A 13,952-nucleotide genomic window follows, 5' to 3' on the forward strand; every position below is an offset into this window, starting at 1 on the left:
GGGTCTCTTCACCAACGCCACCACCTTTTGTTGTTGAGTACAGTTCATGCAACATTTGTAAGATCGTATATTTTAAGTTAGAGTGATGGCTAAAATCTTGAGACTTTTTCAAAGCAACTCATTGTTAAAAATCACCCAACAGGCTGTGCTTTCAAAGTATAAGCTTGTACTTTCAAATAAACCTGTTGGACTGTAACCTGGTGTTGTGCAATTTTTAACTTTGTCCACCTCAGTGCAACACTGGGACCTTTCACATCATGATCTCATTAGTTACACCATGCTAAATATCTATATTCCAACTCTGCACAAGTTCTACACTGCTGGTTCTCGTTGTCATCATGTGATTATGACGTAACTCCTGAGAACATGCGTAAGAAACTAACCTTTTATGCTACAAGCCTGGGTTCTGCCAGGTTAATTTGGCTCTAGAATCCATGATAATCTTAGTCTAACTCTGAACACAAAGGCTGAATCCTAGACATTGAGGTGAAAGTGACTGCCCTTGACAACATTTGATCAAGTGTGCATCAAAAGGTCTAAACAAAACTGAAGACAGAGGGAATCAGAAGGTAATTCCTTCCCTGGTTGAAGACATACCCAGCAAAAGGAAAGATGATGGTGCTTTTTGCAGGAGAATCCATCTCAGCCACCGGACACCTGCAAATGTTTCTCAGGGTCAAACATCTTCAGCTTCTTCATCAAAACTTTACCTCCATTGCAAGGTCAGAACTGGGAATGGTTGCTGATGATTGCATAATGTTCAGTACCATTCATAACCTCTCAACTAGTGGAGCACTTCATACATGCATTTCCATTGCTGAACTCTCCACTATCAACATCCCGGGTTTACCATTAGTGAGAAGCATAACTGGAGCAGCTATATATATATTGTGGCTATTTGTGCAGGTCAGAGGACGGGTAACTCATCTCCTAACGTCCCAATGCCTATAAAGCACAGATCAGGACAAGTGCTGCTCCAACTCCAAAGATGTTTGACAGCATCCAGAACAAAGCATACTTTCTGAGTGGCATCCCATTCACCCAGCATTCACTCCCCTCAGCACTGACGTACAGTAGCAGCAGTGTGCGCAAACTACAAAGTACTCAGCAGTACTTCTTTAAGGTTCTTTCAACAATATTTCAGAAACCCATGATCTGAAAACCTAAAAAAAAGAGCAGCATTGGAAAGCCACTACATGTGGGATCCTCACTAATTCAAACACCACCTTGACTTGTAATTTGATCAGTATTCTTTCATTGCCACACAGTGGCTCAGTGGTTAGCACTGCTGCCTCATTGCACCAGGGTCCCAGGTTTGATTCCAGCCTCGGGTGACGGTCTGTGTGAGTTTGCACATTCTCCCTGTGTCTGTGCGGGTTTCCTCTGGGTGCTCCAGTTTCCTCCCACAGTCTAAAGATGTGCAAGTCAGGTGAACTGGCCATGCTAAATTGCCCACTAGTGTTAGAAGGGAAAGGGCTGTAGGTGGGTTACTCTTCAGACGGTTGGTGTGGATTGGTTGGGCTGAAGGGCCTGTTTCCACACTGTAAGGAAACTAATCTAAGAATTCTCAAACTCCTTTCCTAATAGCACTTTGGTTGTTCCTATACCTCATAGACTACAGCAATTCAAGAAGATAGCTCATAACCATCTCCTTCAGGGAATTAGGAATGGGCAATAATTGCTAGTATCATGGATGTCCAGTTTAACACAGAGTTTGCCCTTGATTGCCTTAATTAAATCCCATTTTCGTTTGAGCAGGTGAGCTGCCAACTAGGAGAAAGTGAGAACTGCAGATGCTGGAAATCAGAGCTGAAAAATGTGTTGCTGGAAAAGCGCAGCAGGTCGGGCAGCATTCAAGGAGCAGGAGAATCGACATTTCAGGCATAAGCCCTCCTTCAGGCTAATGCCTGAAACGTCGATTCTCCTGTTCCTTGGTTGCTGCCTGACCTGCTGCGCTTTTCCAGCAACACATTTTTCAGCAAGGGTTGAAAATCCACTAGGACAGCCAATTACCATTGGTTCAACAGTAACTGAAAGGAAAGGCATTGAAGTGTTGCAAGTGAAATTGATCTCTGGCTTTTAGCACTGGCAACACATTTCAGCACCTTCACAGTAAGGAAGTGAAAAAAAAGGAACCTTTAAGCCTATACACACAAGGGAAACCGTGCTCTACTTGTTTTAAACTGTTCTTGAATAGAGCTAAGGTTTCCTTGTGAATGCCCCACACTGCCCTGTTGCTGGCAGCATAAATATAATTGACAGTGAAGAAGGTGATCTAAGATTACAAAGAGATCTTGATCAATTGAGTAAATGAACTGAGGAATGACAAATAGAGTTTAATTTGGATAAATTGGAGGTATTGCATTTTGGTAAATCAAACAAGGGCAAGACTTATACAATCAATGGTAGAGTCTTGGGTAGTGTTTGAAATTTGTGCTACAGGTAAACAGAGTGGTTAAGGAGGCATTTAGCATACTTGCCTTCATTGCTCAGACTTTTGAGCATAGGAGGAAGCACGCCATTTTGAAGTTGTACGGGAGATTTCTTCTGGAGTACTGTGTGCCGTTCTGGTCATTCTACTATAGGAAGGATATTGTTAAATTGGAGAATGTTCAAAAAAGATTGACCAAGGTGTAGTGTGGATTAGAGTGTTTGGGTTACAGGGAAAGGCTGGATAGCCTGGCTGCATTCACGAGAGCATAGGAGGTTGAGGATGACCTTATAGAGGTTCATAAAATCATGAAGGGCATAAATAAGGTGAATAGCAAGTGTCTTCACTCATGTGGGGAAGTTCAAGAAAAGAGGGCATATTTAAAGGTGAATCAAGAAAATTTCAAAAGGATTTGAGGGGCACTATTTTTATACAGAGAGTGGTTATTGTTTGGAATGAACTTCAGGAGGAAATGGTAGATGCGGGTACATTTACAACATTTAAAAGACATTAGGATAAGTACATGGATTGGAAAGATTTGGACGGATATGGGCTAAACACCAGATAAGTGGGACTAAGTTTAGTTTGGGAACATGGTCGGTATGGACTATTTGGACAGAAGGGTCTGATTCCGTGCTGTAAGATTCTATAACATTTGAAAATTTGAATGATCAGAGCTCTGTCAGTATGTGAGCAAGGCGTTTTAAATGTTTGCACTGGCACTATATTTCCAAGTATTATCAAGATGGTAGCAAGATCAACATTATTTGCATAAAAATAATGTTCCACCTAATTGCAGAAAATCAATTGTTGATTCTTAATTTGATTCTTGTCAGTTGTATAATTCAAATGTGGATAATAATGAAATCAAGACATGTACAGGAACTTGATTCCTTCTTGAGTAGGTCTGGCATTTCACTCTTGGAGCGTGAATCGGAAATAACAGTATTTTGTGTGATCTTTGCACTTTTGCTCTTCCTGACTCTCAAAGAACATTCAAAAAGAAGTTTTGACAATGTGCTTGTTTTTCCATCTGCATGAAGAGTGAAAAGAATTCAAACAAACCACAGTCTCCTTACTTCCTGGACGAGGACAAAAAAAGCAGTCTTTCACTCATGTGGGGAAGTTCAAGAAAAGAGGGCATATTTAAAGGTGAATCAAGAAAATTTCAAAAGGATTTGAGGGGCACTATTTTTATACAGAGAGTGGTTATTGTTTGGAATGAACTTCAGGAGGAAATGGTAGATGCGGGTACATTTACAACATTTAAAAGACATTAGGATAAGTACATGGATTGGAAAGATTTGGACGGATATGGGCTAAACACCAGATAAGTGGGACTAAGTTTAGTTTGGGAACATGGTCGGTATGGACTATTTGGACAGAAGGGTCTGATTCCGTGCTGTAAGATTCTATAACATTTGAAAATTTGAATGATCAGAGCTCTGTCAGTATGTGAGCAAGGCGTTTTAAATGTTTGCACTGGCACTATATTTCCAAGTATTATCAAGATGGTAGCAAGATCAACATTATTTGCATAAAAATAATGTTCCACCTAATTGCAGAAAATCAATTGTTGATTCTTAATTTGATTCTTGTCAGTTGTATAATTCAAATGTGGATAATAATGAAATCAAGACATGTACAGGAACTTGATTCCTTCTTGAGTAGGTCTGGCATTTCACTCTTGGAGCGTGAATCGGAAATAACAGTATTTTGTGTGATCTTTGCACTTTTGCTCTTCCTGACTCTCAAAGAACATTCAAAAAGAAGTTTTGACAATGTGCTTGTTTTTCCATCTGCATGAAGAGTGAAAAGAATTCAAACAAACCAGTCTCCTTACTTCCTGGACGAGGACAAAAAAAGCAGTCTTTCAATACAGATCTAAGCAACTAATTAACATATGAAAAGGTCTAATGTCTGTTTTTGGCAACTACCTGGGGTACCTTAAAGAAAGGATTCTTTGCATTTAGTAACTGACCAAAAGCCTATTATGTGAAAATGGACTTATTGCTCATACCTGTACCTCATTGTCCAGGATATCAGTTTTTAAAGGTGAAACATTGGGGCTTAAGGAGAACCTGAGGGGATTACACCAGCACATGATTTATAACTTTTTCTTTTGTATTTTAACCAATAGGTTATCTCCCAAATACAGATTATTTAATCAGTTATCTCAATACTGCTTGTGGAGCTTGTTGTGTTCAAACATTTTCTTACAGTTGTCTACATAGCAGCAGTCTCAGGAGGTGGAAAAGTCAATGTTTCGGGTGTGGATTCCAGCATCTGCAGTTTTTCTTTTGTCTCGACATAGCAGCAGTGTCTATTCCTTAGGGAGTGTTTCGCTGCCTGGAATACTTGGGATATCTGGCAATCATAAAAGATGCTGTATAAGTACAAGCTCTTTCTCCATCATTCTCTTTCTTTTTCAGTATACCTCTGCTTTGACCTATGATGCTGTTCAAGTGATGACTGAAGCATTCCGCTATCTACGCAAACAGCGAATTGACATCTCTAGGAGAGGTAGCACTGGAGACTGTCTTGCCAATCCTGCTGTACCCTGGGGGCAGGGAATTGAAATAGAAAGAGCACTAAAATTGGTAAGTACCTTTTCATTTTTATGAAGCAGAAGCATTTAAAACATACAAATTATGCCATGAGGTGGAAATCACTTTGGTAGTGGTGTGAAACGGCTCATATTGGATGAGCTCTCTGTTAAATGCAATGTCTGATATTCATTTCCATTGCAGTCAATAGAAATGGAAACCAGTTGCTGCAGATAATGGGCAGCTGATCCAGAACCAACCGCTTGAGTCAGTGCTCAGGATGATTTCCTATCTCAAAATTTCCTTGACCTTCGACCATAATTTTCATAAATTGGCACTCCTTTGAAAACAAATTACAGATTGTATATGCTAATATCTTTTAAAAGTATTATCTGCTCTGTATTTAGTGATGTATTTCACCAACTAGGTCAAAAGCTGTTCTGCTGCTTACCATATGTTAATGTAACATATTTTTGTAATTCACACTAAGAATGTGGGCAGTGCTAGCAAGACCAGCATTTATTATCTCCCTTTACTTACTCTTGAGATTATCCTGTGAAACCTTCTTCTGAAATCTCTGCAGTCCATCTCCCGAAGGCATTTCCACAGCTTCTAACTGTAGGAGCGAGATATAGGGAGACTGCAATTATTTACTGGCAGAGAAACTTAGAAACTGTTTCTGTGATATGTTAAGCAATCTAGGCTGTTGTATTATTCAGTGATCATCCAATGCAAAAATCGGTATTCACTGAATTAGATCTGGCCTGAATATATTTTCTTCACTCCAGGTTATAATCTATTAAAAAGTCTGATGTCACTAAAACTCCTACACTCATTACCTCTTTGTCACCTGGTTAATAGCATTTGTGGGGACTGCCAAAATTTATACAGAATGAGCTAGACGATCAGTTTTATTCCGCATTGTGAAACATAAGGGATTGCTGTGGTTCAAAGTAATTTTCTTTCTAACTGGTATTTCCCAGAAGAATCTTTGTCATTGTCAGATCCATTTTTCAAGTTGGATTTTGGGTAATAGCAGCTCAATTAACTGCAAATGGCCAAGGGGTATTAGTGCTATCTGTCTTTATGTGTCAGCGGCAACATTGCAAAATGAACCAATTTTCTTTTAAAAAATGAATTCTCTGCAATAATTACATTGCCAACAGGTACTCATCATGGGTAACATTCTAGCTCTATCTTGATAATTGAACCCTGCAGAATGCTTTTATTGACAGTGCAATTAGTTGTTAAAATTTGACAACATGAAGTTAAATTATACTTCACAAAAATTGAATAATGTTATTTCCTCCTCATTCCCTGATATAGGTTCGCATTGATGGTTTAACTGGAAATATTCAGTTTGATCAATTTGGAAGAAGAGTCAATTATACAGTTAATATCATGGAACTCAAAAACAATGGTCCCCGCAAGGTAACAGTGCTATATCTGATCAATCTGTCTGACAATTTTTTCAGGTTATCTCTTTGAATATCAATAATTTATTGTTAACTTATTGACACCTTGGAAGAAGTGATTCACATTCCAGTATGGTCTTCAGATGTTGATTATGAATTATGCAATGATCAAATATTATTCTAATTCTAGGAATTTTTTGGGAGCATCTCATGTCATTTCCTGATGGCAAATTTATTATGTTACTATATTTAAAGAAGGAGCAAAATCTGAATTATTTGACTGACTTCAGCTTTGGCTAGCAAACTCTGCATCAAACATACAAAGTAGGATTGGCTCCTCTAACCTTATCAATCTTCAATGAGATTCTTGGCTCTTCAGTTTGTGGTCTCAGTTCCACTTTTCTGCTATCACCTCATTTTCTTGACTTCCTTGGTAAACGAAAATTTATCTGACTTAACATTGAAAAATACAATGAATCTGCCACCACTGCTCTCTGAGAAAGAGAGTTTCACCAACCCTGAAGCTCTTTGAGAAAAAAATTCTCCCAACCTCCCGAATTTTAAATGATATCCCACCTACAAGGGGAAACATGCTTTCACCATCAACCTTGTTGAGTTTCTGCAAGATCTTATATCTTCCAATATAATTACTTCAAAGTCTTCTATACTCCAATGGATATCAGCTATTCCAACTTTGCCTTTCACCATAAATCAAAGAGTGTGAGTCAGGCAGCATCCGAAGAGCAGGAGAGTTGATGTTTTGAGCATAAGCCCTTCATCAGGAATGAGGCTAGTGGACCGGGGGGCTGAGACATAAATGGGAGGGGGTTGGGGCTGAGGGGTGGGTAGGTGGGAATGGGATAGATAAATAAAGATGGGGGTGAAGATGATAGGCCAGAAAGGAGGGTGGAGTGGATAGTTGGGAAGGAAGATGGACGGCACGGTGGCACAGTGGTTAGCACTGCTGCCTCACAGCGCCTGGGACCCGGGTTCAATTCCCGACTCAGGTGACTGACTGTGTGGAGTTTGCACGTTCTCCCCATGTCTGCGTGGGTTTCCTCCGGGTGCTCCGGTTTCCTCCCACAGTCCAAAAGATGTGCGGGTCAGGTGAATTGGCCATGCTAAATTGCCCGTAGTGTTACGTAAGGGGTAAATGTCGGGGTATGGGTGGGTTGCGCTTCGGCGGGTCGGTGTGGACTTGTTGGGCTGAAGGGCCTGTTTCCATACTGTAAGTAATCTAATCTAATCTAATCTAATGGACAGGTAGGACTGTTCAAGGGGGCAGTGCGGATTGGGGAGGTTGGGACTGGGATAAGATCCTGTGTAGTTGAAGTGTCCCAGGACAGAAGAACTCCTCATCTTCCATCTTTGCATACTTCAACCAGATGGGATCAATGTGATTTCACCAGTATTCCCATTTCCCCTCACCCCCACCTTACCCCATTCCCAACCTCCCAACTCGGCACTGCCCCCTTGAATGGTCCTAAATGTCCATCTTCCTTCCCATCTATTTTTCTCCCAACCACACCCCCTGTCCCATTTATCTCTCAGCCCCCTTGGCCCACAAGCCTCTTTCCTGACGAAGGGCTTATGCCTGAAACATTGACTCTCCTGCTCCTCGGATGCTGCCTGACCGGCTGTGCTTTTCCAGCACCATACTCTTCAACTCTGATCTCCAGCATCTGCAGTCGTCACTTTCTGTCAGCATAAATCCCCCATCTCATAAATCAGTCAGTGGAAATTTGAGAACTGATTTGCATAACTTTGCCCCATCTTACATAACAGAATTAAAGTTATATAAAGTATGTGAGGCTCACAGGCCTGCAATTTCCTGGATTATCCCTCGTGCTTTTCTTAAACAATGGGACAACATTGATTATTCTCCAGTTCTCTGAGACCTCACCTGTGGCGAAAGAGGGTGCAAAGATGTCTGTCAATGCTCTAGCAATTTGTACTCATGCCTCCCTCAATATTCTGCAATCGATCCAATCAGGACCTGGAGACTTAAGATGCGCAACACATCTTCCTTTTTATTAGCAACTTGACTTAGAAATTCAACAGTCCCTTCCCTGAAATGCTGTCTGGTGAATACCGATACAAAGTATTCATTTAGGACTTCACCCACTTCTTCTACCTCCACGCATACATTTCCTCCCATGTCTTGAGTGGGCCTACTTTTTCCCAGTTCAGCACCATCCCCATGACCTGTCCTACCTGCCTATCTTCCTTTCCACCTATCCACTCCACCCTCCTCTCTGACCTATCATCCCCACCCCATTCACCCATGTACTCTTTGCTACCTTCCCCCACCCTCCTCTCTGACCTATCACCTCCATCCCTATCCCCATCCACTTATTGTACTCTATGCTACTTTCTCCCCACCCCTACCCCGCTCTCATTTATCTCTCCACCCTGTAGGGTCCCTGCTCTATTCCTAATGAAGGGTTTTTGCCCGAAATGTCGACTTTCCTGCTACTCGGATGCTGCCAGACCTGGTATGCTGTTCCAGCAATACTCTAATCTAGACCAATACTTTTTCCCTGGCTACCCTATTGTTTTTTATATTTGTATAAAAACATTGGGATTCTCCTTAATCCTATTTGCTAATGACTTTTCATGACCCCTTTTATACAGTGAATGGTAGAATCCTCGGAGTTTTGATATGCAGACAGATCTGGGTGTGCAGGTCTACAGATCGGCACCGCAGGTGGATCAAGCAGTAACAAGGCCTATGCCATGCTTGCCTTCATTGGAAGGAGCATTGAGTATAAGGATAGACAAGTTATACTGCAGTTTTATTGAATTTCAGTAAGGCAATACTTAAAATATTGAGTACAGTCCTGGTCACCACACTGCCAGAAGGATGTGGATGCTTTGGAGAGGGTACAGAAAAGGTTGCCTAGTATGGGGGTTTTAACTATGCAGAAAGCTTGGATAGTCTGGGTTTGTTTTCACTAGTGTAGGAGAAGTTGAGGAGCGACCTGACAGAAGTTTATAAGATTATGAATGGCAAAGATAGAATGGAAAGTATGCAGCTTTTTCCCAGGGTGGAGGGGTCAATTACTAGGGAATGCAGGTTTGAGGTGCGAGGGCAGGGGAAAATTTAAAAGAGATGTGCGAGAGATGTTTTTCACACAGAGGCTGGTGAGTGCCTGGAATGCACTGTCAGAGGAGGTGATGGATGCAGACACAATAGCAGCATTCAAGAAGCATCTGGATGAATACCAATATAGGAAGGGAATAGAGGGATATGGATCCCGTAAGTCAAGACATTTTCAGTATCGAAGGGCAAAATGTGTCAGCGCAGGCTTGGAGAGCTGAAGGGCCTGTTCCTGTGCTGCATCGTTCTTTGTTCTAGTACAGTAGATTAGATTAGATTAGATTGCTTGCAGTATGGAAACGGGCCCTTCGACCCAACAAGTCCACACCAACCCTCCGAAGAACAACCCACCCAGACCCCTACATTTACCCCTTCACCTAACACTAGTGGTAATTCATCTAACCTGCACATTTTTGGACTGTTGTTAGATGTAGTCTAACAAATTCCCTGTACAACTTACATATCCCATTCTTCTTTAAAGATGATAACATTCCATTTGATGCACCTGCAGGACACATAGGGCACACAGATCTCTCTGTACATCAGACTGCTTATTTTCCCTTCATAACTTACTTTCCTACCACATTTTGTGTCATCAAGTTTAACAACCAGATATTCAATCATTTCATCCAAGTCATTAATATTGATTGTAATTAGCTGAGGTCCCATCACTGGTTTCTCTGGCATGCTACTCATTTCATCTTGTTAACCTTTTTGCTCCTAGTAAGCTAACTAATCCTCTATCCATGCTAATATATTATTCCCTACACCATGGGTTCTGTCACATTTAATGTGGACTTTGTGAAATGCCTTCAAGAAATGCAAAGAAGTACAACCCTTTATCCACCTTGCTTGGTCCTTCCTCAAAGAACTTTAATAAGTCATTCAAATATGATTTCATCTTCACAAAATCATGTTGACTCTGCCTAATTGCCCTGGGATTTTCTCAGTGCCCTGTTATAACCTCTTTAGTAATAGATTCCAGCATTTTTCTGAAAACACGTTGAGCTAACTACCCTGAGTTTTCAGCTTCTTATCTCTTTTCTTGAAGAGAGGAATTATATTTGCTATTTTCCAATTTAACGTTGCTACTTATCGGTAAAACCAATATGGTTCACTTCATGTCCTTTAGGAAAGGTGACTGCCATCCTTGCCTAGCCAGACATGCATGTGACTCCAGACCCACAGCAATGTGGTTGACTCTTAATTGTCCTCTGGGGCAATATGGGATGCACAACAAATGCTGACCGAGCTAGCAACACTCACTTTCTGTGAATGATTTTTTAAAAAATGGATATTTGAGGTTTTGGCACTTGTTTCCTATTTTGTAGGCAGTAGTGGGCAACAGAATGTTATTCATACCTTGATGTATTGAAGAAAGGTGCAGAAAGTGTTATAATGTTGACTGGCTGGAATATGGTATTGTACATTTTTATTGTTTGAAGTGTTGTTTCAATGGATTAAGGTAGTCTCTAAAGTTTATACTTGGAATAAACAAGGCAGCCCCTCCTTAAAATCTAATCTTCTCCACTTTTTGGGGTGGAATTCCTCCTTTAAACAGGAAGTTAATGTTACACAAGTTGAGACATTTCAGATCTGTTGTGAATGTGGGGAGCATGGGTCTACACTTTTCAAGAGACAGCATACCAAGTTGAATATGAGTAAGTTGTTAAGCTAGTAGGAAGAAGTTTAGATTAGATTAGATTACTTACAGTGTGAAAGCAGGCCCTTTGGCCCAACAAGTCCACACTGAACCGCCGAAGCGCAACCCACCCAGACCCATTTCCCTACATTTACCCCCTCACCTAAAACTAAGGGCAATTTAACATGGCCAATTCACCTAACCTGTACTGAAAATTTGCTATTATTTAAGAACATAGAAAAAAAAATCTGTAAAAATAGAATCTTATCAGATTTTGGTTTCAAACATACTTTTAAGACTTCAATTGTGACCATGCAGCTCACACTGCACAAGCAAGTTTATCTGATTTATGAAATAAATTGGTACATTTTACATGGATTAAATGAACATGAACTTGAATTGAAGTTAACTTCACCATTTAATAAATAATGTTGTGGTGAACTTTGATAGTTTGCAAAAAATATTTCATTTATGGAAACCAGTCCAGAGTGGCTTCAGTTTTGGTGGGGGAGTCAAAAACTAGAGGGCATAGGTCTAAGGTGAGAAGGGAAAGATTTAAAAAGGACCTGAAGAGTACCTTTACATGTGTCTGTGCAGTGAGCTACCAGAAAAAGTGGTGGAGGTGAGTACAATTACATTTAAAAGGCATCTGGATGGGTAAGTGAATAAGAAGGTTTTAGAGGGATGGGACCGAGTACTCATTTCCTTATTTTCCATTATTCAATCTACAAACTCACTATGTGAAGTGTGCCAATGCTCACTTTCTCACTACTTTTCCTTTAAATGCCTGAATAAGCTTTTACTATACATTTTGTGTTGTTAACTAGCTTTGTTTCAGACTTTAACACCTCATTCATTTTTAGTTGTATTTGCATTTTTTTAGATATTTTCCCTGTGAGTAATTTTTCTGAAATTGTAGACTTTTTCTTTTTAACATGATATTTGCTTTAATTTCTTCCATTAGCCACAGATGATGTACCCTTCTCTGAGAGATTTTCTTTCTCACTTAAATGTATCTTTGCTGACTGTTATGAAGTATCTCCAAAACTGTCTGTGCCTGTACTTCTATTGACCTATCATTGAATTTAATTTCATGGTTCACATCAGCCAGATCTTCCTCAGAACTGCAGTGCTTTTGTTTACATTTCAAAGTTAACTCTCTTCCAAATTGAAGGTGAGATTCAATCATTTTTTGATCACTGCTAACTTCAGGTATCTTTACTCTGAAATCAGCAATTAATCCCGTGTTGTTGAACATTACTATATTACTTGCTCTCTGGTTAGCTCTCAAATGTGCTGCTCTAAGAAGCTGTATTGAAAAATCATTATCTGAGTTGACTTTGCAAATCTGCTTTGTCCAACCTTTATGTAGAATAAAGATCAATCATGATGATTGCTCTACAAGCTGCCTTTATTTCATCATGTGCACCCCATCATACAATCTGGTTACTGTTAGGGAATTTATATATTAGTCCCATAAGTGACTTCGTATGTTTTTTATTTATGTTTACTGTTATGACAAAAAGTGATGTGGATGTATTTTGAAAACAGTGTATGATGTAAACAGTACTAAGTATCTAACAATTATGTTGTGAAACTGGCAGATTGGCTACTGGAATGAAGTCGACAAGATGGTTGTCACAGCCACAGATTTCCTCGGTGGAAATGAGACTGCAGGAATGGAGAACAAAACTGTTGTAGTAACAAGTATCATGGTATGTTGTTGACCACATATAGCAAAGAATTCTCAATATTCTTAAAATTCTTAGCATAGAAACAAAATGAATAATTACAATATTCTCGCAATGCAAATAAATTTGTCCTTGAACAGTTGATGTTATTTTTGATCTCATTAAAAATGCTTTCTTCTGCTATAATTGCATCAGTTATGGAGCATTGAACTTTGACTTGGGAGATGTTTTCTGATTTTCGTTCTGCGACTGTTAATTTCCCTGTTTTGAGAATTTAATAACCTTTGTTGCAAAATCCCAGATGCTTTGATCAGCACCAATTAATTATCATTTAATTATTAATAGCCCACATCAATTTTACCAGATATTGATTTCACATTTCAGAGTACAATTTCTTCAAAAAAGAAAATATATTGCCATTAAATTGTAGTATTATTTTACTTTATATAACATATTTGAAACATTGACAGGTTAATTTGTGGACTTGCATTTTCTGTTTTATGTTCAGGCAGCAAATTAAAAATCTGAGTAATTCTTTTTAACCCTGATCAAAAGGAACAAACATCAGTGGAGAATTTAATTCATAAAATGGAAATTAAACCTATTTATCTTAAAGGACTTTTACTTATAATGAGTAAAAGAAGTGAACATTAAATTTATGACACAAAATTAGCCTTATAATTTCTTCACAGAATCATCAGTTAAGACTACAGGCATTTCTCTTCATTATTTCTGTTTTCTTTGAATACTAATCCAGATGATGTGTTCACATCACGAGTCAAGTTGAAATGCAAATACCACATTCTTAATCCTGCTAGTTTTGTTTTGTTATGGCAATGGATGAATGATCACCATGTTTGAAAAATGCTCTTCTGCATGAGAAGAAGGTAGTGGCTGTATCAATCTCACTCTGGGGAGGTGTGCATTTTGTCAGTGGATTATGGAACTCCACATTATGATAGAAAGTGGTTTTTCCCAGACATTGCCAACTTTGGAGAACAGACTTTCATTGTAGGAGACATCTGTGGTGGAAGGGAGGCAATTTCTGAATCTAAAATTTATGTGAATAGTTTGTTTACTGAAGGGCAACATATATTTATTTTGTTTTTCCTTACATTGCATTTTTC

The 13,952-nt window shown here is 39.4% G+C and overlaps 1 protein-coding gene across 3 annotated transcripts in view; it reads left to right on the forward strand.

Annotated features, from left to right (window-relative positions):
• The window catches only part of gria2b (glutamate receptor, ionotropic, AMPA 2b), a 155,733-nt gene that overhangs the window by 107,732 nt on the left and 34,049 nt on the right, over positions 1 to 13,952 (forward strand). For all 3 annotated transcript variants that reach the window (XM_060851650.1, XM_060851648.1, XM_060851649.1), the window contains exons 7-9: positions 4,864 to 5,031; positions 6,304 to 6,408; positions 12,739 to 12,849. In XM_060851650.1, coding sequence (XP_060707633.1) covers positions 4,864 to 5,031; positions 6,304 to 6,408; positions 12,739 to 12,849 — 384 coding nt within the window. The remainder of the gene's footprint in view (positions 1 to 4,863; positions 5,032 to 6,303; positions 6,409 to 12,738; positions 12,850 to 13,952) is intronic.

The sequence above is a fragment of the Hemiscyllium ocellatum genome, chromosome 36 (assembly GCF_020745735.1).
Source record: "Hemiscyllium ocellatum isolate sHemOce1 chromosome 36, sHemOce1.pat.X.cur, whole genome shotgun sequence".
NCBI lineage: Eukaryota > Metazoa > Chordata > Chondrichthyes > Orectolobiformes > Hemiscylliidae > Hemiscyllium > Hemiscyllium ocellatum.